Source organism: Brachyhypopomus gauderio, chromosome 3 (genome assembly GCF_052324685.1).
Source record: "Brachyhypopomus gauderio isolate BG-103 chromosome 3, BGAUD_0.2, whole genome shotgun sequence".
Taxonomy (NCBI): Eukaryota; Metazoa; Chordata; class Actinopteri; order Gymnotiformes; family Hypopomidae; genus Brachyhypopomus; species Brachyhypopomus gauderio.
In genome coordinates this window covers 5,899,392-5,925,264 of record NC_135213.1, presented here as the reverse complement: position 1 = coordinate 5,925,264, position 25,873 = coordinate 5,899,392, and the positions used below count along the sequence as shown (strand labels likewise).

Genomic DNA, 25,873 nt, shown 5'->3' with positions numbered 1-25,873 from the left:
GAGATGAAGGCAGAGAGCAAGTGTAATATGGTAAAAAGCTCAGATCAAGTTCACGGGGGGCAGAGTGACCAGGGGTGGGCAGTAACGAAGTACATTTACTTAAGTACAGTTCTTGAGTATTTGTACTTAAGTTGATTTTTTAAAAATACTTATGACTTTCACTTCACTACAGTTGAATAACAAGTACAGTACTTATTAGGGGTGTCACGATTCTCTAAATCCTCGATTCGATTGTATTTCCGATTGTACGGTCACAATTCGATTTGATTCTCGATTTACAGCAGAGAGGCCTATGCCAGTTTTAGAATAGTCTATGGTCAGTCATTGGCTTGATTAATCAAACTTACAATATCTTATTTCAAAAGGTGGGTTTGATATAGGTGATGCAAAGTGATACGTAATACACCACACATTAGGCGCTAATGGTCAATTGAATTAAGATAAATGTAACAATCTTGTTCTCAGTGGAAAACAACAGAAACAATCAAATAATAATAACTTAAATGAGAGGTCACAGAGTGTACCTGCTATGTAGTGGCTTTTTTTGGTAACAGCATCACATTCTTTGCAGTGGTCACCCCGAAACGGTATTAGTAACTACGCTTCCGAAAATATTACTGAGCTGAATAGCTTCGATCCTAAATCGCAAAAAGAGCTCACAACACTGATTAATTAATCTAAGTCTACATCATGTATATTCAACCCAGTTCCATCCCATCTGTTTAAAGACCTACAGTTGTGATCAAATTTATTCAACCCCCAATGCTGCGAAGGGTTTTATGGAATTCAGTGCACATTTGTAATTGTGTTCATAATGAAATCTTACAAGGACTTGTTAAAGAACTAAATGCAACTAAGATAGCATCAATTTTTTTTGTCATAAAGTATTAAATGGCCTTTTTGTGATTTCTTCATTGACACAATTATTCAACCCCTTTACGACTACCACTCCTAAGAACAGAGGTTCATTCCAGTGTTTTCCATCAGGTATTGAAAACATCTGTGGATGTCAACGAGCAGCAATCAAGCATGAGAAGCACCAATTAGGCAGATTTAAAAGGACTGTGATACTCAGCTCCTTCTAGACATCTACTGGTGTGTTTCCAAGCATGGTGAAGGCAAGAGAATGGTCCCAGAAGACAAGAGAAGAGGTTATTGCTCTTCACAAGAATGGCAATGGATATAAAAAAATTGCGAAGTTGTTAAATATTCCAAGAGACACTATCGGAAGTATCATTCGCAAGTTCAAGTTAAAGGGCACAGTGGAAACGTTACCTGGTCGTGGCAGAAAGAAGATCCTGACCGCGACTGCTGTGCGCTACCTGAAGCGTAATGTGGAGAAAAATCCCCGCGTGACTGCTAAGGAACTGAAAAAAGACCTGTCAGATGTGGGCACTGAAGTTTCAGCTCAGACAATAAGGCGCACACTGCATAACGAAGACCTCCATGCCAGAACGCCCAGACGCACCCCCTTGCTGACTCCAAAGAACAAGAAAAGTCGACTGCAGTATGCCAAAAGTCATGTGGACAAGCCACAAAGGTTTTGGAACAGGTTTTGGAAACTAAATTAGAACTGTTTGGGACAATGGACCAGCGCTATGTTTGGAGAAGGAAGAACCAGGCTTATGAACAAAAGAACACCTTGCCTACTGTGAAGCATGGCGGGGGGTCAATTATGCTTTGGGGCTGTTTTGCTTCTAATGGTACAGGAAAGCTTCAACGTGTGCAGGGTACCATGAATTCCCTTCAGTACCAGGAGATCTTGGAGGAAAATGTGATGGAGTCAGTCACAAACCTGCGGCTTGGGAGACGTTGGACCTTCCAACAGGACAATGATCCAAAGCACACATCCAAGTCCACTAGAGCATGGTTGAACATGAAAGGCTAGAACATTCTAGAGTGGCCATCGCAATCACCAGACTTAAATCCAATTGAGAACCTCTGGTGGGACCTAAAGAAGGCAGTTGCAGTGCGCAAGCCTAAGAATGTGACTGAACTGGAGGCTTTTGCCCATGAAGAATGGGCTAAGATACCCATAGGTCGCTGCAAGACACTTGTGTCAAGCTATGCTTCACGCTTGAAAGCTGTCATAACTGGAAAAGGATGTTGTACTAAGTACTAAAAAATAATGGCACTAGGGGGTTGAATAAAACTGATAATGATGTGAGCACAGTAAAGACATTTGTGGTTATTCCATCATAAATATTATGTTATGTTTGTCTAATTTATAAGTGCCTCTTTGATATAATTGTAAATAAGATGACTGAAATGATCAAAATCAATGTCAAACTGGCCAAAACACTTTATTTCAGTGGGGGTTGAATAAATTTGATCACAACTGTACTCCCAGCCACTGCAGGGTCCTTACTTAATATGATTAACTCCTCCCTTAATCTAGGGCAGGCGTACTCAACTAAAACTGTCCGCGGTCCAATTTTGGCAGATACCTGTGACCTGAGGTCCGGTGCGGCGGGGGTGTCGAACGTAAGTTGTTGGGGGGGGGGGGGGGGGGGGTGCGCGAACGGTGGAGGCGTTTATACTTTCGCGAGCGTCACTGCAGTGTTCTCCGAAACGATAGGCGTTTTGTCCGAAACGATATGTGGTAGAAACACCCCTCAAAACAGGGGAATGAACATTTACCTGACCAATTTTAATGTTGCTATATGTTTCAGGTTTGAAAAGTGCTGGAATTTAGGTTAAAGTACTTTAAATGCTTGAAATTGTAACTACTTGGTTTCACAACAAATATCTGTCTGACTGAATAGTTCTCTTGTATTAGGTTAACAAATACGAGCCTCTTGTAATTCCAGGACGAAACATGAGAGAACGTGAAGACGTGAAGATTGGGCGTTTTTTAAATAAACAACCATTAAATAATGTGATAAAAAGTGAATTATTTCGAGTATATGTATAAATATTTAACTTAATTATGTTTAACATGCTGGGAAATATTGAAATGGACCTTGAAAGTGACGTACAAGTGCTTGAATTCCACCTTATCAAGGTGTATGAACCCAGAAAACGTGACTTTGTTCATTGCGCTGAAGCGCGGCGCGAAGTTACAAAATTCGAGAGGTGCACGACCTCGCGAACCGACAGCGCGCGAGGCACTCGCGCACACGCGGAGCCACAGCGATTACGTCATTTTCGACGTAAGCGTCAACCAGGCAGGCTTGTTGTTGAGCGGGGGTGGGGGGGTGGGGGTTGAGCGGGGGTGGCAAACGTAACACTCGTGACGGAGTGTTTTTTCAATAGCCCTGAAATAAATGCTCCGGTTTTGTTTTGGTCCGTATCCAGTTAATCAGGAATGAGATTGGGTCCGGACAGGACTGCGTTCGGGTCCGGATCCGGACCGCGGTCCGCCAGTTGAGTACCCCTGATCTAGGGTATGTGCCCAAACAGTTAAAATTAGGGCTGAACGATTTTGGAAAATAATCTAATTGCAATTTTTTATCTATAAATTGCGATTGCGATTTAAAATCGCGATATTTTCCCACTGTTTTCAGGAAACTCTGTTTCGGCATTTTTATACAGCTCAGATTCAGGGTTGGCAACTTCAAGATCGCTTGGAGTGAGACTTGAACCTGGAGTGGGTGGCGAACGTAATTTGTTATGGGGGGGGGGGGGGGGGTAAAATGGACTAAATTTAAGTATTATTATTATATCGTGATCGATCGATCGCCTGTGGTTGGCGCCAGAGCGAACTAGTAACTTTTTAGTCTAAGACGCTCAATGCGTGAGAGTTGGCAACCCTGCATGTATTGCAACTTGGCTAAAATATGTGCGTGAGGGCATTTGGTAGCGCATATCCAGTGTGTTTAACAAAGCCATGAAGCCGGGCTTGTTCACTATATTAACGGACATCATGTCTTTCACTATGAACTCCGTTACTGCCCGAGTTATTTCAGCATGCCGCTTCGAATTATATCCATAAGGAGTTACACTTTCAAACGGTTCGGTCAGTGAACCCTGTCTGCTGGACCACGGTCAAGCTATGCGCGCTTTTGCGATTCATCCGTGCTTTAAATCTTATTGCGCCTATATGCGTGATTTTACGGTATTTCGCTGCTCACCGCATACTAGAGCTGTATAAGCGCAGAGAAACACTTTTGCGTATTTGAAGATGCAGCACTGGTCGTTGGCATTTTAGCCTTACAAATATCATACGAGGCTTTGTGGTGTTTTTTTTAAATGCTGAAGGTTTGTAGTGTTACCTCGCGTCGTAGCAACAGTAGCAAGGCACGTTTTACACAGTACCTGACGTTGAGCAGCATCTTTTTAAAAACCAAAGTAATTTCACACAACTGATGTGCTGCCCCTCTTTGGTATTAGACTTTCAGTTGTGTCAGCTTCTGTCGAGCCTGAAGCCATTGTGCAACAAGTTAAAGTGCGCTGTGTTAACTTCACTTCTCCACCTCCCTGCCTCCTGCTCGGGTTTGCTCCGTTCGTCCTCGGCTCGGCTCGCTCCCAAGTCACGTGACCAGTTTAAATCGCAGCCTTTGCGATTAGAGAATCGCGTTTTAAAATATCGCGAGATTATCGCAAATGCAATTAATCGTTCAGCCCTAGTTAAAATGCGCCGTAATTAGACCCTTGATTAAAAAACAGAATCTCGATCCAGAGATTCTAACCTGGTTTAGATCTTATTTGACCGACCACTTCCAATGTGTAAGTGTTAATAATAAAACTTCTAAATCTGTGCAGGTTAAATATGGTGTCCCACAAGGGACAGTCCTAGGACCACTTCTATTTACACTGTACGTTACCCTTAGGCGGGATTATGCATAAGCACGACATCAGTTCCCACTCCTACGCAGACGACAACTATATTTATCGGCAAAACTTGATGATTTAGGTGTAAACAGTGAAATCGAGAAGTGTGTAGAAGAGATAAAACATTGGATGGCGTGTAACTTTCTAGCACTAAATCCGGATAAAACAGAGCTAATAATAGTTGGGTCTAGATTCTTTTACTATAACCCCCAGCACAGAGGTAAAGAACTTAGGCGTCACAATAGACCCAGATCTCTCATTCGATACACACATTAATAATATAACTAGGGTAGCATTCTTTCACTTACACAACATAGCTAAAATTTTAAACATTAAATACTAGTGATGCGGAAAAACTAATCCATGCATTCATATCCTCTCATCTAGATTATTGCAACAGTCTTTTAGCTGGATGTTCTGGTAAATCGATAAACAAACTCCAGCTGGTTCAGAACGCAGCAGCGCGAGTTTTAACGAAAACTAAAAAATTTGATCACATTAGTCCCGTACTATCGTCATTACACTGGCTGCCAATTAGATTCCGTATTGACTATAAAATACTTTTATTAACAAAGTCATGGGGGCAGTCATGGCCTGGTGGTAGGGAATTGGTCTTGTGACCGGAGGGTCGTGGGTTCGATTCCCAGACCTGAGGCCATGACTGAGGTGCCCTTGAGCAAGGCACCTAACCCCAACTGCTCCCCGGGCACCGGGCTAGGGCTGCCCACCGCTCTGGGCACGTGTGCACCACAGCCCCCTAGTAATCACTGGTGTGTGTGTGTTAACTGCACAGACGGGTTAAAAGCAGAGGACAAATTTCGATTGCGGTGTAAAAAAATCGCAATTGACAAAATATGGCACATTTACATATAAAACACTGCATGGCTTAGCTCCAGAGTATCTTAGTGAACTTATTGAACATTACAACTAGAGGTGAAACGATTCTTCGAGTAACTCGAGTAATTCGATTACAAAAAATACTTGTTTAATTTATGTCACCATCTATTTTAAATGTTTAAAATCCCGCTTTGTACTACTACGCAGCTCCGGTATCATTGTTTTACACTGACTGTTATAACTGACGCACAGGTTTAAGGCAGCGTGATTTGTTTTGATGGAAATGGCGGAAAACGAAGATAGCGGTGTCCGTAAAAGGGCAAAAATGTCAAAAGTGTGGGACCATTTTTCACTGCGCAAGGTGGACAACGTAGTGCAGTGTATTTACTGTAAAACGGATCTGGCCTACCCAGGGCATAATTTGAGCCGGATCCTGGCGGAACCAATAGTTATTGAACAAATAATTCTATAAAAGACGTTTTTTAAACACAAGATCCACATTCAGGCTTCCTAAATCACATAAGAGCTCTCCCTTTTAGCGATGCCTTTCTGCGTCTCCATAAAGCTAAAAGCTAGTTATACTTTCGCGAGTGACCGTAGCGTGCAACTCCGCGAACGGCGGAAGCGTTCATACTTGACGTGTCACAATTCTGTGCAGTGTTGTCCGTAACGATATGTGGTAGTATAAAGAAACACCCCTCAAAAAAAGGAATGAACATTTACCTGATGAATTTTAATGTTGCATTGTGTTTCAGGTTTGAAAAGTGCTGGAATTTAGGCTTAAAATGCACTTCTGCACTTAAAACACTTATAAAACACACGTAAATCATTAACGTAATTAATTAAAAGTAATTTAATTTACGTAACGTAAAATTAAAAGTAATTTATATAAATGGATTGGCTTGTTATTTTGACATTTGTGCGCCTAAGCGTTGCGTTTTGTGTGCAATCCGGTGACATTGTTGGCCTCAGTGACCCCTTGTCTCATGCCGCTGTTTGCGTTCCGGCATCGTTTGATTTACAAATTAAGCACTGGGCCTACCATAACAGTACTTCCTCAATGCTTCAGCACCTAAACTGAAAGCATCCGCACGTGAACTGCGCTTCTCCAAGCGGAATAACAGCCAATTGCTTGCTCATTTTAAGAGAACTTTCATGTTGCATTACACACTATCAATATTATTGTGTTAAAAACACAAGTGTGATTTTATCCGATTACTCGATTAATCGATGAAAAAAATCGACAGAATACTCGATTTAAAAAATATTCGATAGTTGCAGCCCTAATTACAACCCATCACGTTCACTTCGCTCGCAGGACGCAGGATTATTAACTCTTCCTAGGATCAAAAAGATCACAGCAGGTGGAAGAGCCTTTTCTTTTAAAGCTCCACAACTGTGGAATAATCTTCCTGCCTCTATTCGGGACTGAGACATGGTCTCAATGTTTAAATCTAGATTAAGACTCATCTGTTTACTTTGGCCTTTGATTAATCTGTTACATATTTACCACATCACATATCTTTCTTCTCCGAGGTGCAGCTGGGGAGTAACACTGCAGTCAGAGCCTACAATACCAGTAACAGCTCCGACATGGAATGAAAACCTGGAGTTCATCACAAGACATTTACAGTGACAATATAAACACCCAGAATTTTCATTCTAGTTACCTAATACTTAGTCTGATTGTGTGACTTGTGTGTTCATCTGTATAATTAATAATAATAATAATAATAATATGGTAGGAGACTTTAACATACACTTTGATAATGCGGAGGATCCACTGACAAGGGCTTTTACTTCTATATTGAACTCTGTCGGCATTAAACAAAACGTAGTAGGACCTACACATTATCGAAATCATACCCTAGATCTAATATTAACACTGGGTATCGACGTAGATAATATAAACATACTCCCGCAAACCGTAGCGATCTCTGATCATTATTTAGTAAAATTCGATTTTCACCTTAACTTAAATACCCGCCCGTCTCCTCGGCAGTGTATAAAGCGCTCAATAAATTCAACAACAGCAATACAGTTTATTGAAACCCTCCCTGACTTAACTGCTTTAGCCCACTCGCCATCCGATCCAGGAGAGTTAGATAGTCTAACCGACTACTTAGAGAATACCTGCAGATCAGCTCTAGATATAGTAGCTCCACTAAAATATAAAAAAGCTAGATCCAAAAAGCTCGCCCCATGGTACACCGACCAAACTAGAAACTTAAAACAAATAGCACGTAAATTAGAGCGGAAATGGCGATCTACTAAATTGGAAGTATTCCACTGTGCCTGGAAGGATAGCATTATTGACTACAAACGGGCACTCACTGAAGCACGCTCAGCATACTTAGCCTCACTGATAGAGAAAAATAAAAACAATCCTAGATTTCTTTTTAATACTATTTCTAAACTTACAAAAAATCAAGCAGGCACAGAACCTCAGATTCCAGTAAACCTCACTAGTAATGTATTTATAGATTTCTTTGATAATAAAATAGAGAATATTAGACAAAATATAAAACCCTTTATTAGCAATACAACTGGTATGTCATCTGGTTTGGTTGATATTGATTTAAATTACATACCAGGAGAAAAACTTGATGCTTTTCATCCACTCCCAAAATCAGAATTAGAGAAAATAATTTCTTCCTTAAATTGTACTACCTGCACATTAGACTCAGTTCCCTCAAAGTTATTAAAAGAGGTATTACCAGCTGTAACTGAACCTCTTCTAACTATAGTTAACTCATCCATTACAATAGGTCACATGCCCAAATCATGTAAATTAGCAATTATCAAACCTCTGATCAAGAAACCAAATCTTGATCCGACTGTGCTGTCTAATTATAGACCCATTTCAAACACATCATTTATATCTAAGATCATAGAAAAAGCTGTTGCCCAGCAATTATGCCTATATCTGTATAGGAATAACACATTTGAAAAGTTCCAATCTGGTTTTAGGCCCCATCACAGTACTGAAACAGCATTAGTTAAAGTAACAAATGATCTCCTCCTTGCATCAGATCAAGGCTATGTATCACTGTTAGTGCTTCTTGATCTTAGTGCAGCTTTCGACACAATTGATCATAGGATCTTGCTAGAAAGGTTAGAACGCTGGGTTGGAGTCTCAGGCACAGCCCTTTCATGGTTTCAGTCTTACTTAACAAATCGCTATCAGTTTGTAGAGCTCAATAATATTTCATCCAAACGTACAATGGTTAATTATGGGGTCCCGCAAGGCTCCATCTTAGGACCACTATTATTTACATTATATATGCTACCATTGGGCACAGTTATAAACAAACATGGTGTCAATTTTCACTGCTATGCGGATGACACTCAACTTTACATATCAGCCAAACCCGATGACAAACTCAGTTTAGGAAAAATTGAGGCCTGTGTAAGAGATATTAAATGCTGGATGTCTCTAAACTTCCTACAATTAAATGAGGACAAAACAGAAGTTCTCCTTGTGGGCCCTAAGGCCGCAAGACAGAAAATTCCTAATTTAATGCTTAATCTTGCAGACTGTCCCATTACACCTGGCACAGTAGCCAAAAACCTAGGCGTCATACTCGACTCCGACCTATCATTTGATAAATATATAGATAATACTACTAGGATAGCTTTTCTACATCTCCGCAACATTGCCAAATTAAGAAATGCATTATCACAGGATGATGCAGAAAAATTGGTGCACGCCTTTGTTAGCTCTAGACTAGACTACTGCAATTCACTACTGTCAGGATGTTCAAATAAGAATCTAAATAAACTTCAAGTAGTTCAAAATGCCGCAGCTAGAGTTCTGACCAGAACTAGAAAATTTCAGCATATTAGACCAGTCCTATCAGCCCTGCATTGGCTCCCAGTTAAATTTCGTATTGATTTTAAAATTCTATTATTAGCATACAAAGCACTACACGGGCTTGCTCCTGAATACCTCCAGGAACTTATTTCCTACTATGAACCCCCACGTCAACTAAGATCACAGGGTGCTGGTCTGTTATTAGTTCCACAAATTAACAAGGTAACAGCAGGGGGAAGAGCCTTTTCTTATAAGGCCCCCCAGCTTTGGAATAATCTTCCTAAATGTGTCCGGGACTCTGACACAGTCACAATCTTTAAATCTAGGTTGAAAACCCACTTATTTAGTCTAGCGTTTGATAATTAATATCCCCCTTAGATAAAGGTACAGATCCAGGGGTTCATAGACGAAGGGTTTTATGGTAGACTGGGGTGCTGGTGCTGTCATCCTGTCACTGCTCGTGGTCACTCAAGTTTGTTGACAGTGCAGTGGACGGATGCCATTGTCTCAGAATGCCCCCAAGCCTATGTTACCTTCTGGTTCTGCCTTTTTTTAGCTAGGCTGTAATAATTTAACTTAGTGCCGGAGTTGCTGCCACACTCCAGAAATGTTTATAATTTTACCTGTCCCGTATATGTCCTCATACAGAGCTAATTTTCCCTGTTTCATTTCTCCACATGGCTGCCCGCCTGCTTGAGGAATAATGAGATGAGGAGAGACAAGCGATCCATCCTGGCCGGCCACCTCCTGCCTAACCGGATGCCTACACCATGATGGACATTATTACATCTTTTTTGGTCTAAATGGACATTATTGCATCTTTTACATTCTGTCTACATTCTGTCTATATTGTTGTTGTTGTCATGGTGACCGGTGTCGGCCAGAGGAGGATGGGTTCCCCCCCTGAGTCTTGGTTCCTCTCAAGGTTTCTTCCTCATGCAAAAAAACTAGGGAGTTTTTCCTTGCCACTGTCGCCTTTGGCTTGCTCACTGGGGGCTAGGACTCGGCACTTGTAAAGCTGCTTTGTGACAACAACTGTTGTAAAAAGCGCTATATAAATAAAATTTGATTGATTGATTGATAATTTGATTTTGTGTAATTTGTGTGTTAACGGGCCACCCAATGGAGGATGGGTTCCCTTTTGAGTCTTGGTCCTCCCGAGGTTTCTTCCTACTCCCCACTATCATAGGGAGTTTTTCCTTGCCATGTCGCCTTTGGCTTGCTCATTAGGGATTTGGACCCATAGTATTTTTATTATTAGACCTTTATTTATACAGGTAGTCCCATTGAGACTTGGCATCTCATTTACATGAGAGACCTGTTTTCAATACAATATAAAACAACAATTAAGCTAAAAAATAACACTTAAATAATATACATATTGTTCATACACACCATAAAACAATGTACAAGATATAAAAAAATGTACAGTAACTAAATAACTAATATTCATAAAACATAAAACATAGCATATTTATACTGATTAATAATTACATGTGCAGGTATCTATAAATCTCTTCTCTAGAACTTTCAGCAGAGCCTTAAAATCCCTACGTGTGACCAGACTGGACAGCTTCAATTCCTTTTGAAGCAAGTTCCAGATGGAGGGACCGCAAAAGGAAAACGCCTTTTTACCAAGCTCAGTCCGCACCGAAGGAACACTAAAAGAGATAAAATCCTGGGAGCGAAGGCTGTAACATTGCTCTTTACGAGAAAAACAGGTAAAACGGTAAGACGGTGCCAGATTAAGAATAGATTTATAAATAAATAAGTAAAAATGTAAAAGCCTGCGGTTATGTAAGGAGGGCCAGTTTACCATGGGGTATAAGGTACAGTGATGAGTAAGGGATCTCGCACCTGTAATAAATCTAAAAGCCCCTTGGTAAGCAGCGTCCAACATACGTAGCGAGGAGGCAGAGGCATTCATATATATTACATCTCCATAATCTAACCTACTTAAAAAGGTAGCCGAAACCAACTGTTTCCTAGCTCTAAAAGAAAAACAGGACTTATTTCTAAAAAAGAGACCAAGTTGCAACTTGAGCTTTTTAAGAAGACATTCAATGTGGGGGATAAAAGTCAATTTCTCATCAACAGTGATGCCAAGGTATGTATATGATGTTACAAAATCAATTTGCAATCCTACAATTTGCAGTTGTAATAGTGGGTAAGGGACTGTTTTTGTTACTGTACTGTACTGTTATTGTTAACCTTGTAAATCCTGTGAAGGTGCTTTGTGACAACATGTGTTGTGAAAAGCGCTATACAAATAAATTTTGATTGATTGATTGAGAGTATAAAGAAACACCCCTCAAAAACAAGGGCAGGAACATTTACCTGATGAATTTTAATGTTGCTTTGTGTTTCAGGTTTGAAATGTGCTGGAATTTAGGCTAAAGTACTTGAAAATGCTTGAAATTGTAATTCCCTATACAAATGTAATTGTAACCCTAACCCTTTTGTAACCCTAACCCTAACTTTGTTTCACAACAAATATCTGTCTGACTGAACAGTTCTCTTGTATTACATTAACAAATACAAGCCTCTTGTAATTCCAGGACAAAACATGAGAGAATGTGAAGATGTTAAGATTGGGCGTTTTGAAAATAAACAACCATTAATTAATGTGATGAAAAAGAGAATTGTTTTGAATCATTACGAGTATATGTATAAATATTTAACTTAACTAGGTTTAACGTGCTGGCAATTATTGAAATGGACCTTGAAAGTGACGTACACGTGCTTTAATCCATATGAGCCCAGCAAACATGACTTGGTTCACTGCGCTGAAGCGCGGTGCGCAAAGTTACAAAATTCGAGAGGTGCACGACCTCGCGAATCGCCAGTGCGCGAGACCCTCGCGCACGGGCGGAGCCACCGAGATTACGTCATTTTCGGCGCGCTGACCCTCACGCCGCTCCAAGTATAAACCAGGCTTTACTTTGCGTAGTGCACTGTAAACCCAGATTTTGACTCAACTCAAAGAGATTGAGTTCATATTACTTAAATCGGTGTAATTTATTGACATTACTAGCTAATTCTGATTAAGGTGAACTTTTTCAAGTCTATTCTTATAGTAATTGTGTTTTTTAAGTCCAATCAATATTTTTACTCAAACAAATTGAGTTTGTTGTACTTAAACCTGTTATTTCTTTACATTAATTATGAATTCTGAGTAAACTGTACTTTTTAAAAAGCCCATTTTATTGCAATCATTGGTTTGAGCTCAGACAACTCAATATCATCAAGTTTTGCCTGTTACTAATAGTAATGCAATGATGTCACGACCCGCCAAAAATCCAGTTAACGCCAGTTTTCTCCAACGAACGTCCCGCAAAGTGTGCGCAGTTTAGTGTGTTGTATGAATGAGCCCGGAGTCAGAACAATTGAACTTCGTCAGAACAATTTGAACCGTCTGCTTTGGGCACACTCCTGCTGCTTCCAGACAGTGAACTTAACGTTCAGTTGAGACGGTCACGCAGCTAGACACTGTTTAACAAACATCGTGGTAAGTTGACTAGCAGACTAGCTCACATAATTATTTAGGTTTATTTTCTCGATTTAGCTTGGTTAATTTGCAGTTAATTCCACTCTTGGCTGTTATGCCTTTTTTAAAAACTGTTTTCATTTAGTTAATGCCATGTAGCTATTGTGTTCATTTGGAGAGTTAGGCTATTAGTTATTTTCAGAAGCTGTTAGCTAACTGTCGTTTTCCTTAGCTCATCTAACTCTAGCTGAAGATGGAGTGGAAGTGTAAATATTGTGCTTTTGTTAGCGAGAAAAGGGCGCAGCTATTCAAACACTACCGTTTAAAACATGGAAGTTACACAAGGACAGCACCATTGCCTTGTTTGCACCAGGACTGTTTGTGCACATTCAAGTCCTTAAACAGCCTTAAAGCACACATATCTCGTGTTCACTCTAAAACTCATGAGGAACAACCAGGAGAAAATGAAGCGCTTAAATTCAGCTGTCAGTTGTGTGACTTCAGTAAACCCTGCTCTGAATCAGACTTTTTCACTCACCTCCGAAGCAGACACTTGAAAGTTAACCAAAAGGTTCAGTGTCCATATGCAGGCTGTAGATTTCAGAGCAGTGTGTATTCAACTTTCAATGCACATAAAAGTAAAGCACACAGAGAAGACAACTGGAAGATGTTCAAGAACGAAATAGTTGACATGAGTGATTACAATAAAGACAGTGATGTTGCAGATGAGCCACTGCCAGTTGAAAACACAGAGGAGACAGACAGTGTCAGTGAAGATGTTTCAGAGATAGAGCTTCATGATTTCGAAAAGCAGTTGGAGCACAACATGGCTGCTCTTTTTTTAAAGATGCAGACTATCCTCCACATACCTGAGCGCTCTGTACAGGAAATTATAAAACAGCTTTGTGATATACATAAGTTGTCAGAGCCACTTCTGCAGCATAAGGTGAAGATGATTCTTCAGGAGTATGATTCTGAAATAGATGAGTACATTGTGAAGCAGGTGAGCAGTGCTGTTTCATTGACCAATGTAATGACAGCATTTTGCAGCAAAGATGGTTCCTTAGCAACCACAAAAAGGAGAGCATCGTATGTGTCTAAAGAATTTCCACTGGTAATGCCTATAGAGTACGTAGTTGACAAAGATCAGAAATCGGTTGTATATGTTCCCATACAGCAAATGCTGCAGAAGTTACTGAGTAAGACAGATGTTTTAGATAAAGCAATGTCTGAAGAAATGCATGTTCCAAATGAATACAGATCTTATGTGGATGGTACATACTTCAGAGAAAATGGCATTCTTAATAGTGATGAGTTCACAATTGCCATTGGGCTGTACATCGATGACTTTGAAATCGCCAATCCGTTAGGAACATCAAAGAAAAAACATAAGATGTGTGCGGTGTACTGGGTAATTGCCAATATGCCTGCAAAATATAGAGCATCCCTCAACTCTATCCAGCTTGCTCTTATATGCAACACAACCACTGTAAAAGGATGTGGTTATGCTAAAGTGCTGGAACCACTTATATATGATCTGATGTCACTTGAAAAAGATGGTGTTTACATAGAGGCCTTAGGTGCAAGTGTGAAAGGAACTGTTTTATATGTAGCTGCTGACAACCTAGGTGCTCATGCACTAGCTGGATTCTACGAAAGCTTCTCTGTTGATAAGTTCTGCAGAGTCTGCATGGCAAGTAGAAGTGACACTCAAGAACAAGACGTACGCTCTGGTGCTTTTGAGCTCAGAGACAAAGACAGGCATGACAGACAAGTGCAGGAAGTGATGGGAAACCCAGAACTGAGTAGAACATATGGTGTGAAAAGAGAGTGCCCCTTGACTGCAAAACTGGAACACTTTCATGTTGTTAAAGGTTATCCTCCTGACCTCATGCATGATCTTCTGGAGGGCATTGTCCCAGTAGAACTGTCTTTGTGCATTTCAGATTTGATTTCCAAGGGATATTTTGATCTAGAAACAGTTAATCGGGCTATCAGGTCATTTACATACACCTTTACTGACAAAACTGATCAGCCACAGCCTATTACAAAAGGCTTCTCCACAAAAGGCACAATCGGGGGAAATGCGCATGAAAACTGGTGCCTAATTAGGCTCCTTCCATTTCTTGTTGGTCAGTATGTTCCGCCTGGGGAAAAGGCATGGGAGGTTCTCATGCTTGTCAAGGACATTGTGGAGTTAGTAGTCACCCCCAGGTTTACTGAAGAGACACTCTACTTTCTGGAGTGCAAGTTAGCTGAACACCGAGAACTACTGCAGTCTACATTCCCAGAGTTTAAATTAAGACCAAAACACCACTTTATAGAACATTACCCTCAACTTATTAAAGCATTTGGACCACTGTGTGATTTGTGGACTATGCGCTTTGAGGGCAAGCACAAATTTTTCAAAAGGGTTATCCGTGATGCTCAGAACTACAGGAATGTAGCCCTTACACTTGCTGTGAAACATCAAAAAGCAGTCAGCTATCATTTGGACTCAAGTTCATTTTTCAAACCTTCTGTTGAGATGGAGAAGGTCACTACAGTCTCTGTATCTTCTTTCCCGGAGAACATCCAAAGAGTATTCAGTCAGAAAATCCACAAGCCAGCAGCAGTTCTTGTAACATCATCTGTCTGTGTAGATGGAGTTAAATACAAGCCAGATATGGTAGTCTCTGCTGGATCCTGCTCAGGTCTCCCTGAGTTTAGACAGATCACACACATTGTTGCAGTTAATACAGAAATCATGTTTGTGTGCAGAGTAATGAGTGCATGGTACCACGAGCACCTTAGGTCATATGAAGTTTGCTACTCCGATGTAACCCTGCCCCTGTGTGTGCTTCCACTATCAGAACTTAACGATGTTTTCCCCCTTTCCACATACAGAATAAGTGGGAAACTAATGGTGACTCTCAAACGTTATATTCTGTGCTGACCAATCGCTTTCTTCTCAGATGGAAGTGCAACAGAGACTGCTTGTGAGAGTTATCCTCACTGAAGCAGACATAAGGAAGGTGGAACTGAAGACAAAACCTGATACAGTTGACCTTTTGATTGACTCCCTTAAAGATGCTCTTCAAATAAACTATAGCTTCAGTTTACAGTTTAAAGATCCTACTTTTGACAACGAACTGTGCAATCTAACAGACATTTCAGAGCTGCCTGAGCGACCTACTCTTAAAATCATGCCAATTCTTTCTCTTGTGGAGGCGCCCACACCATGCTTAACATCGAGTGAAGAAATAAGTGACACCTTCAGCCAGGCAGACACAGACATAATTTCCAACTCTTCTCAGGAAAGACAACGCCAGTGGCCAGAGGTATTTGATCTGTATATACCGAAGTTTTCTGTGGATGTGGAATATAGGCTGCGTCAAGCAAACCTGCTCCATCTTAGGGATGGAAAACACCTCATTCCGTCAAAAGAGCTCAAACATGACATTCTTGAGAGGCTGGCCGAGACCATATATGCCTTGAAAGCATACCCAACAAATGCAGAATTTGAAGCTGTTGCCTCAGCACTGGTGCGAGCACACCCATGTCTCAAAGAACAAGGATCAGTGTCCGGCTGGAGTGGTTGGAAAAACAGCTTGAAATTCAAGATGGGTAATTACAGAACAAAAATGCGTCTGCTGGGTCACCGTGATGTCACTGTGAACGGCGGTAAACATGGAAAGCACTCTCCTTGTGGAGACCCACCTAACAAGAGAATCAAAAAACCAAGGAGAGGAGAAGTTAATTACTTACCCGATTATCCAGATGGACAGGATGACTCTACCCTTGAAGATGCTCGACAGTTCATGGTAGAAGAAATGAAAAAGAAAACCCCAAATGGAGCTCTCATCAAGCAGAAGATGGATTTGACATTCGCTCTTAGACGGAATGAAGTTGTGAAGGACAAGCCTGCCATCAACCAGATATGTCAACGTTGGCCGGCTCTCTTTACTGAACAACAGGTAGGCCTATAGATTTGTCTCATATGCTGTATTCTATAGAACTTCTGTGGTGACATTAGATTTAAAAAATTAAGGTGTGGCCACAAATCCATTATTGGTGTAATTTAGTTTATTGTTGAACTCATCAAAATGCACTCTGGGTTGTTACATAAAAAGCTCATATCAACTCTTGTGACCATGTACATGTTGTATTTTTACATGTTTCAGGTGTGTCTGGAGTTCAGCAGGGTGGCTGGTAAGAGCCTGAGACTGGAGTTCTATGAGGCCCTTGACCATCACAGTCCTAGGCTCATGGAAATCTTCAAGGCAAAGAGGGGGCTCACAGGGCAGGTTTTGGCTGACCTGATGCAACAAACAAAGGTTAGTAGAACATGTGTAAATAAATGTACTGATAATGTGAGCTATCCTGTTTGCAGATGCTTTCTTTTCCTTGATATTTCGTAGCCTATATGTAATGGAGTTGCCTAAACTAACTCCTCAGTCCCGTCAGAGTAATTAATTACCATCTATCACATTAGTTTGCCAGGTTTTACAGTTGATCTGTAGATGAGGTAGGCAAATAACTACCTGTATGCATCATGTCAAGAACACTGTGTGAGTTACCAGGTGGGGTCCAGTATGTAAAAGACTGTGCTTGTAACACAGGGTAACACATGGACCCTGTGTTAAGTGTGTGATATCCTCTCTGCTCTCTCTCAATCCACCAGGCTTCGGATGTGACAGAAGCCAGATGCCTTGTTCTGAGGGGTCTTCCCATCATTCTCGGTGATAATCCATCTGCCTTCTTCAAGGCCTGCTTTGTAAGCAACTTTGATTCTTCTCTACCTCCTCTCCTCCATCCCCCCTCCCCCTTGCTTCCCCATCCTCTGCCTCCACTGTTTTCTCCCTACTATACGTATTATTTTAAGGTGTGCATGTGTTAATAGTTTCTTTATTATTAAAAAAAACTTCTCTGGAGGAGACAAACTCCAAAACTGTGACCTGTGTTCACTCCAAATCAGTTGTGGAGGCCTCTCGCACCTGTCCTGAGTGATTTTCTATAGCAGTCGCTGCAGTGGGCAGACACTGGACACGGCTGACATGGGCTTTGTACCTATTGAGGCTGTTTGTAGCACAATGTTGTCATGGTGATGTGATATTGTGCACTATTCTTTCTTGCAGGATGGTGAGGGGGGTTTGTACTGTGATGTTCCAGTGGGGATCCTCTGCCATGAACGGGAAAACATCACTCCACACACGCAGTCCCTTCACCACAATGCAACCTCAGTGGGAATCATCTTGGAGGGAAACATTGTGATGGCTGTTGAGAGCCTGCCCCAAGCCATGTACATTGTCTTTGGACTTACCTACGCACTTCATCTCAATTACCCAAAGTACATGAAGAACACTTTTGATTTTATTCAGCAGATACTTCTGAACTTGGGTAAGACGGATCTGAAACCTAAACTTCAAACACTCAAGAATCAGCTTGCAATGTAAGATCCAGAATCTCCTCTCCCCAAGTCAAATGTGAGGTTTTAATTTTTTTATTGTGTCTTGGCCTTCAGCGTTTGCTAGTTATGAAGGGAATGTATGGTCGTGAAGAGAGAGGATAAGCTGAGGACAGATTAAAAAATGATGTTGCATGGGGGTTAGAGAAAGCATGGGGAGTTGTGAGGAGGGGTTAGTGTGAACTCTAGGTGGGTATACTGTCAGTTATTTTGTTCACCCTCCTGTTCATTCTCACACACTTTTTGGTTTTTTACATAGACATATTTGTTATTTGCAGATGCCAGTGTTCAGCAGGGCTGAGTTTTATCTTGCCTGTTTGTTAGCAAAAATGTAAGAGTACAAGAAATTTTTTTTTCTTTTCATGCCATCACTAAGAAATACAGTATACAGCCTTTAAGGGCATGGCTTTTTCTTTTGTTTTTTTCTTTTGTTTTTGAAAAAAGGATATGTTCAATAAAATAAAAATTTGGATCAATGTAATGCTGCAGTTGTATGTATTTTACATGGCTCTATTGATTGAAATACATATTTTGAGTTTCAGAAGCTAAAAAATGTAAGTTTGTTCTGTTAGAATACACCATTTAGTTGAATTAGTGATGTAGTAATGCTTACTAAACAAGCTGAGTTAAATAAATGGGTGGGGAATGGTTGTATAAACTAAGTATCTTTAGTTACTGTAACTTGGTTATTAGTACATTCAACTTAAATGTTCTATTCCATTCCATTAGAAGCTTCAAGTACATTGAACGTAGTCCAATTCACTTACTTAACTAATGCTTCATTACTTAAAAAATTTAAGGCAACGAGTTACCTCAGTTTTTTTAAGTAGAGTCTACTTATCTGGGTTTACAGTGTGTGGGTGCTTGCGTAGCTTAGAGGGAGGGATCGTCAATGACCTTTTTGACTTCTAGGCTCAAGATAGATTTTGATTAAATATCGAAATCGTGACACCCCTAGTACTTATCACTTCACTACATTTCTGTTCAGCTCTCATTACTCGTTACTTCCACACAGAACTCTCCTCCCCTCCCCCGATGGTATTTTCACAGGTGACAGCCTATCAGCAATCAAGGATGTGTCTGTGAGGTGTAAAATCAAGTTCGGTGTCGCTAGTCGTTCTTTTCCTAAATAACAGCAACATGGACGGAGACGGCGGTGATGGAACATGCTCTTTCGAGTACTTGCACCCATGGCCGTATCTCGACAAAACGTTCCAGTTTTCTGAACTGGTGAATGATTCCTATCGTTTTAAATGCATGCTTTGTTTGCCAAAAACAAACTATATCACTGCATACAAGAATTCACCGTCCAACATGAGGAAGCATATTACAGTATGTAGCCTAAATGTTTTTTGTTAAGTGACCATTTTCTATGTAGTCAGAGGAGCTTTGCAGTAAGGCTAGTGAAATGACTTTGCCTGCTCACTCCACTGCTAGGTCTGCTAGGATAACTATAAACATATGTTAACATTATATTGGCAAGTAATTAAAACTACGGAAACATCAATAAGGGAAACCGTGTGGGTTAAAACTTTTCTGCTACCACTACCTGAATGATGTACATCCTTATGGATTATTATCAAAGACAATGATTAATATGCCCAAAGTGAATTTGGTAGGATGTATAATACTTTTTAACTAGGCTAACTGTTAAATTGTACATTGTCTTTTGTAGAGGAGACAATGTTCAGCTCATGAAATAGTGAGCTAACCAAGAGAAAAACTGATTTTGGGGCGTCTTCAGGTGTCAAACAATTAAAGCTTGAGGACACAAGGAAAGTATCTCAGAAAACAGTAGACAACTCTATAATCCACTTCATCGTCCAAGGTCTCCAAGCTTTCTCCCTTGTATAACAACCCTCATTCCAGGCCTTAGTCCTGGACTTGCAGTCAAACAATATAGTGATGTCTCGAACTACAGTTTGCTGCAGAATTGACACAGCCATGATAAAGATGAAGGCAAGAGTGAAAGAGGCAATGAGTAAGATTGCATAAATTGCCATAACAACTGACTGTTGGACTGTGAGAAGGAGGAGTTTTATTGGTGTGACTGCACACTGGCTGGATCCGTCCAGTTTTGAGAGACATTCTGTTGCACTTGCATGTAGGCGGATAAAGGGTCCTCATACATTTGATGTCTTGGCAAATGCAATCAATGACATACACACAGAGTATGAAATTCGTCAGAAAATAGTCAGAACCACAACTGACAATTGCCAAAACATCATCGGTGTGCCTGCCACTTGCTGAATTCGGTTTCCACTGTAGATGTTGAGAATGCAAACAGTACAGGAGGCTTACAAGAAACTTTCAAGGTCAGCCTTCTCCAAGTCCCAGGCTCTATGGAACAAGACTTCGAGGTCTACTCCTGCTGCAGAGTCTGTTGAAAAGCACTGCAAGTTTCAGCTGGTACAGCCCAATAAAACAAGATGGAATTCTTTATATTTGGCTGTGGAGCGCATTGTGAGGATCCTTAGGGATCATGGGGAAGGACCCATGAGGGAGCTCTGTGCTGAAATCAAAGTTCCCATGTAAGAAATAAGCTTTTGTCTCCTAATGGTTTCATTGCCTATAGAAATGCATGCCACATTAAACCATCATTTGTTAACAAGTAACAGACACTAGGAAGAATGTTCAAATGTATGTCTAATTCCTGTGGAAGCTGATGGAGAATTATTTTTGCTTTATTGTGTTTTAGGTATACTCCAGCTGACATGGCCATTTTGAGTGAATATTCCACCACCACGAGGGAGCCCAGTTGCAAAAGCAATAAATATATTGCAAGGAGAATTGGACGTTCAGATGGGATGGCTGCTCCCCACAATCACCACCCTCATCACCAAGATTGAGAAAATGAGACCATCACTGAGGTTCTGCAAGCCACTAGTTGATGCTGTTCTGGGTGGTTTGAGGAAACAGTTTGGCAGTATGATGTCTGATCCGGAGCCAATTGCAGCAGCTATTCTAAATCCGAAAATTAAAACCCCCTGGACCAACGATGAGGATGTCCTCAAGCTTGGTGAGAAAGATGTTGTAAATGTCCAATTTTCTAATTTGGCCTACTCTTGAAGAAAACGGAAACTGTAATTTTCATAGGTTAACTCATTAAACTCATGGTAAAGCTAGAATTGTTTTTGATTTAGGCCTGAATTACATCAAGGAACATCTTCCTGACCATGATGAGGGTCTTCATCCTGCTGACTCCTCAAGCACTTCTGATGAAGAGGATTTATTCTTTAATATCGGGCATACGCACACACAGGAGACAGTCAAACTGCTGGATGCATACCTAACATGTTCAACTGAAAGTGTAACCATGTTATCAGCTTATTCTCCCGTTTGTAACCTCTCTCTTAAGTTAAACACAGCCCTGCCTGCCTCTGCAGCGTGTAAGGGGCTTTTTAGTGCAGCTGGTTTGATCTTCAGGCCAAAGCGAGCAGCAATCAGCCCACGCAACTTAGAGAACCAGCTTCTGGTCCGTCCTCTCTCCAGTCCTGTTCACCCTGTACACATCAGACTTCAAACACGACTCGGAGTCGTGCCACATTCAGAAGTTCTCTGATGACACTGCAATTGTGGGGTGTGTGTGTAATGGACAGGAGATGGAGCATAGAAGCCTGATTGAGGACTTTGTGGTGTGGTGCAAAGCTAACCATCTACAGCTGAACATCACCAAAACCAAGGAGATGTGCGTAGACTTTAGAAGGTCTAGGCCCTCTCAGCAGCCAGTCTCCATTGATGGGGTCGATGTGGAGATGGTGAAGTCTTACAAGTTCCTTGCCAGCGTCCTCTTTTATGCTGTAGTGTGTTGGGGAGGCAGCATCAGCAAGAGGGATGCTGGACGTATTGACAGACTGGTGAGGAAAGCTGGTTCGAGAGCTGGATGGTCACCATCCTCTGCACAACACGATCACCCGGCAGAAGAGTTCATTCAGCGGCAGACTGCTGTCCCAGTCCTGCTTCACCGACAGGCTCAGGAAGTCTTTTGTCCCCCAGGCCATAAGACTGTTCAACTCCTCTCAGCACAGCAGAATACAAACTATGTGACACCTCCACCCCGGTCACTCTTTTGGACATATCCCCATATCATATGTAACACCCTCCTGGTACCATACCGTTATTCTCTTCTTTTTTTTAATCTGTACTTCTCACTTTTACACCATTTGTGAATCTGTTTATTAATTGTACATTGTTCCACTGCTAACTTTTTGCTGTTGTAATTTTTGTCATGTACCCTCATACTGCACTATCTGCATGTCTGGCATCAGTCAGCGTCGCAATCTGCACAGCCACTTAGTAGCCAACTGCACTACCTCCTTACATAGGCACACAAGAAGTCTATGTTATTATATTATTTTTTCACTTTAGCTTTTTTATACTGTGTAACTTACTGTATAATTTTCTACTTACTGTACATTTTTCTTCCCTTTATAACCCGGTGTGCTCTGTCTGTCTGCTACTGGAAGTCAGTCAGTCAGTCAGTCAGTCAGTCAGTGTCTGTCTGTCTGTCTGTCTGTCGCTGTTGGGCAGTTTGAAAAGCTCCTGTTTGGGACCTGTGATAACTTGGTATGTGTTCCAACTGCATTTGAAGCAGTTATCAAGTCTGTTTAAAAGTACATTGATTCAAGCATGTACAGACATTACACAAACACATGCGTCTCCTAGACACGCATGAAATGAACCGTCAGTGATATGTTTTTCACATTTACAACAATGTAATATGGAAGCCCTGTTGCTTTTCAAGCAGTTGCTTGGGACACAGGTGTTTTTCTAAGCAAACCATGTACATTCTTTACACAGCAAATTTATGTGTTTATACATAAATGCCCACATACACACAGATGATTGTAGAGCTCACCTCCAGCAAAATTGTGAGGTCATCAGTTGACTGACTATTTTGTTTTGTCTGTCTCGTCAACACTACGTAGCTGTTTATGATGGGTAGTATTAAAGTTGATATAAAATAAACAACTGCTTTGGCAGTTGAGTTGTTTTATTCTGTAACATTCTACAGTTCCTTTTTCTGCAGCATCTAGAAGCTCGTCAGGCATTAGGTTGTGGCAATGGAAACATTACACATGTGAAGGAAGGTGTACTTTAATACTTCAGTATTTTTAAAAGCAAGTACTTCAGTACTTTCACTTAATAAGATTTTGAACATGCAACTTTCACTTGTATCTGAGTAGCATTTGACCAGCGGTGTCTGTACTTTGACTCAAGTAATGAAATTGAGTACTTTGTCCGCCTCCGAGAGTGACTGGCATGTAATCTATTTTGAGAAACACGCAGACAAGTTTTCAGACATTGGGAGATTCAATCACAGATCAGAAAGGGTGGGGGCGATACTACCCCTTCTACTATAAAGAAGAGGTGAAAACAGTCTGTTTTCAGACCTACACACAAAGCCATACGAATAACACAGAGTAGAGTAGTTTAGGCGTTTGTTGTGTACTCTCCAGAGATCTCTGTATTTTAACTTGGTTGTAATAAAAAGTTAAAAGACAAAAGACTGGTGATTTTTACTTTTGCATCAACAAACATGCTGCGCTAGGGAGATAAAAGCGCAACACATATAAGCATAAACCTAAACGTAAAAATACTTCAACGAATAACTAAATCAAATGTATGTAACATTACAATACATCTACTATAACAGCATAAAATCAATTAAATCGTACATTAAAGCTACTGTAATAAAACCGGACAATATAACCAGCATATAAGCTTTTATATTTGTAACAGGAACCACTGAGCTACTAAACAAAAGAACCAAATATAATTATATTCGTATAGTATCAAATAAGTAGCTACGTTATCTGGCTGGGTTAGTTCGCGCTAGAACATCAATTATAAAAACAGTTTAACACATTGAATTTTCCACCAACTTAGTCAAGACACGAGATTCAACCGTGAGGTAACGGAACGAACAAAATAGTGTGGTTAAAAGATTTGGTTAAAAGGTGTTTGTGGTACGTATTACTAAGTTAAGTACTTACAGGTCAACCAGTAGTCCAACACTTCCAAACACCAACACGATAATAGGCGCAACTCCACTAAACGCCCGATGCTGATATTGAGAATAAGGAAACCTGTGGTCTGTAATGTCCGATGTTGATGGTAGGTAGAGGTGGGCGGATAGATCCAAATATCGATACCAACGCTGCTATTGATTTGGAGCAATACTCGTGTAAAAAGATTAATACTCAATCTTTTTTAACTCTCCCGCACGCACCGACTGCTGCGTACGTGGATTCATCAAAGTCTCTTTTCTGTCTGTAAGAGCAGCGTTGCCGGCTCCTCAGTAAGGAAAGTCGCTATTGGCTGTCCTAAAAGTCACAAAATGGCGTCATTGCCTAATTTGCATAATACCTGTTTTTGAATCAGTAAAAGAATAACGTTGTGGGAGAGAAAAAAATTGTAAAAAAAAAAAAAACCTAAATATGTTAGAGTGACTGACTGAGACTGTGTGAGTTAAATTCAGTGATTTCTTTTGTATTACTCTGAAGACGCATTTATATTTACATGCGACTCTGTAAATACGGGGCGGGTCAATCAGCGGCGGCTTTGGGCATGCGCAGTTCATTTGCAGCGTGGACGTGGAGCGGTGCGGGTCTGCTCTGACTGTCAGACTGCATTGTGAGTGTTGTGGGCGGGGCTCACGGCAGCACCCGCTGCTCGCTGAGGACAGTAACTGAAGACCGTGTGTGTTCTAATCTCTAATGGGCACTAATCATGTGCCCATTTTTATAGTGTAGTGTTTTTATAGGGTTAAGGGCATTTATTGATAATCAATCTTTTTACTCTCCCGCACGCACCGACTGCTGCGTACGTGGATTCATCAAAGAATATGGTGGGACTATTTAAGGTGGAATTTTAGATAATAATTTGGTGATTTTAGTCCAAATGTTTTTCTTACTGCTGTGAATTACTGTCCATTACACGCATCCTTTCCATTACTCGCGTTTGCAAACGGCGCTGAAGTTGGTTACTTATTCGCAGTTTCAGATTCGTTTGGTTACTTGTTCGCAACTCATTATTCGGCGGCTGAAGTTGGTTCCTTATTCAAAAGTGGTGTGTTCACGATGTTTGCTGCGTACTTTGTTTAAAAGAGATGAACGTAATATGGATACAAATTAAGTGTTATATCTATCGATCGTCGGCGGTTGGCGCCAGAGCGAACAAGTAACTCATTGGATGTGGATCAGACGTAAATAAACTAGTTTTTTATTTTCGGCGTGAGATATCGCAAGTGTGGTGTGAGAGCATGTGAAAACCAGTGACTGTATGTATAATGGACGGTACGTCACCGTTGACTCCCATTGTGAGTTTTTGAAGCCACCAAGATGGCCGCACGGACGCTGCCATCTTGAAAATTGGAGCCAGAGCATGCGCATTAGAACCGGTAGGCAGGACAGTATCTCCGCCAGAGACCGTATCTCCGCCCCGACATTCGTTAGGATACGCCCACCAGTATAGACACTTTTGACGTTTTACAAAATAAAGAAACGTAAAAGGT

General features: G+C 40.9%; 2 protein-coding genes across 3 annotated transcripts in view; one reads left to right on the top strand and one right to left on the bottom strand.

Annotated features, from left to right (window-relative positions):
- LOC143510070 (uncharacterized) overlaps nt 1–24,600 on the bottom strand; it is a 39,954-nt gene extending 15,354 nt beyond the window's left edge. The window contains exon 1 of one of the 2 annotated variants that reach the window (XM_076999076.1): nt 24,354–24,600. The gene's annotated coding sequence lies outside the window, so the exon portion shown is untranslated. Of the gene's footprint in view, nt 1–13,449; nt 13,634–24,353 lie in introns of those variants that run through there. The other variant, XM_076999077.1, reaches the window with a different exon arrangement.
- LOC143510072 (sterile alpha motif domain-containing protein 3-like) lies at nt 15,840–18,694 on the top strand. Its single transcript, XM_076999078.1, has 4 exons — nt 15,840–16,867; nt 17,075–17,227; nt 17,575–17,667; nt 18,029–18,694. The coding sequence occupies exons 1-4, from the start codon at nt 15,866–15,868 to the stop codon at nt 18,344–18,346; spliced, it is 1,566 nt and encodes a 521-aa protein (XP_076855193.1). The 5' UTR covers nt 15,840–15,865; the 3' UTR covers nt 18,347–18,694.
- Nucleotides 24,601–25,873: the final 1,273 nt, after the last annotated feature.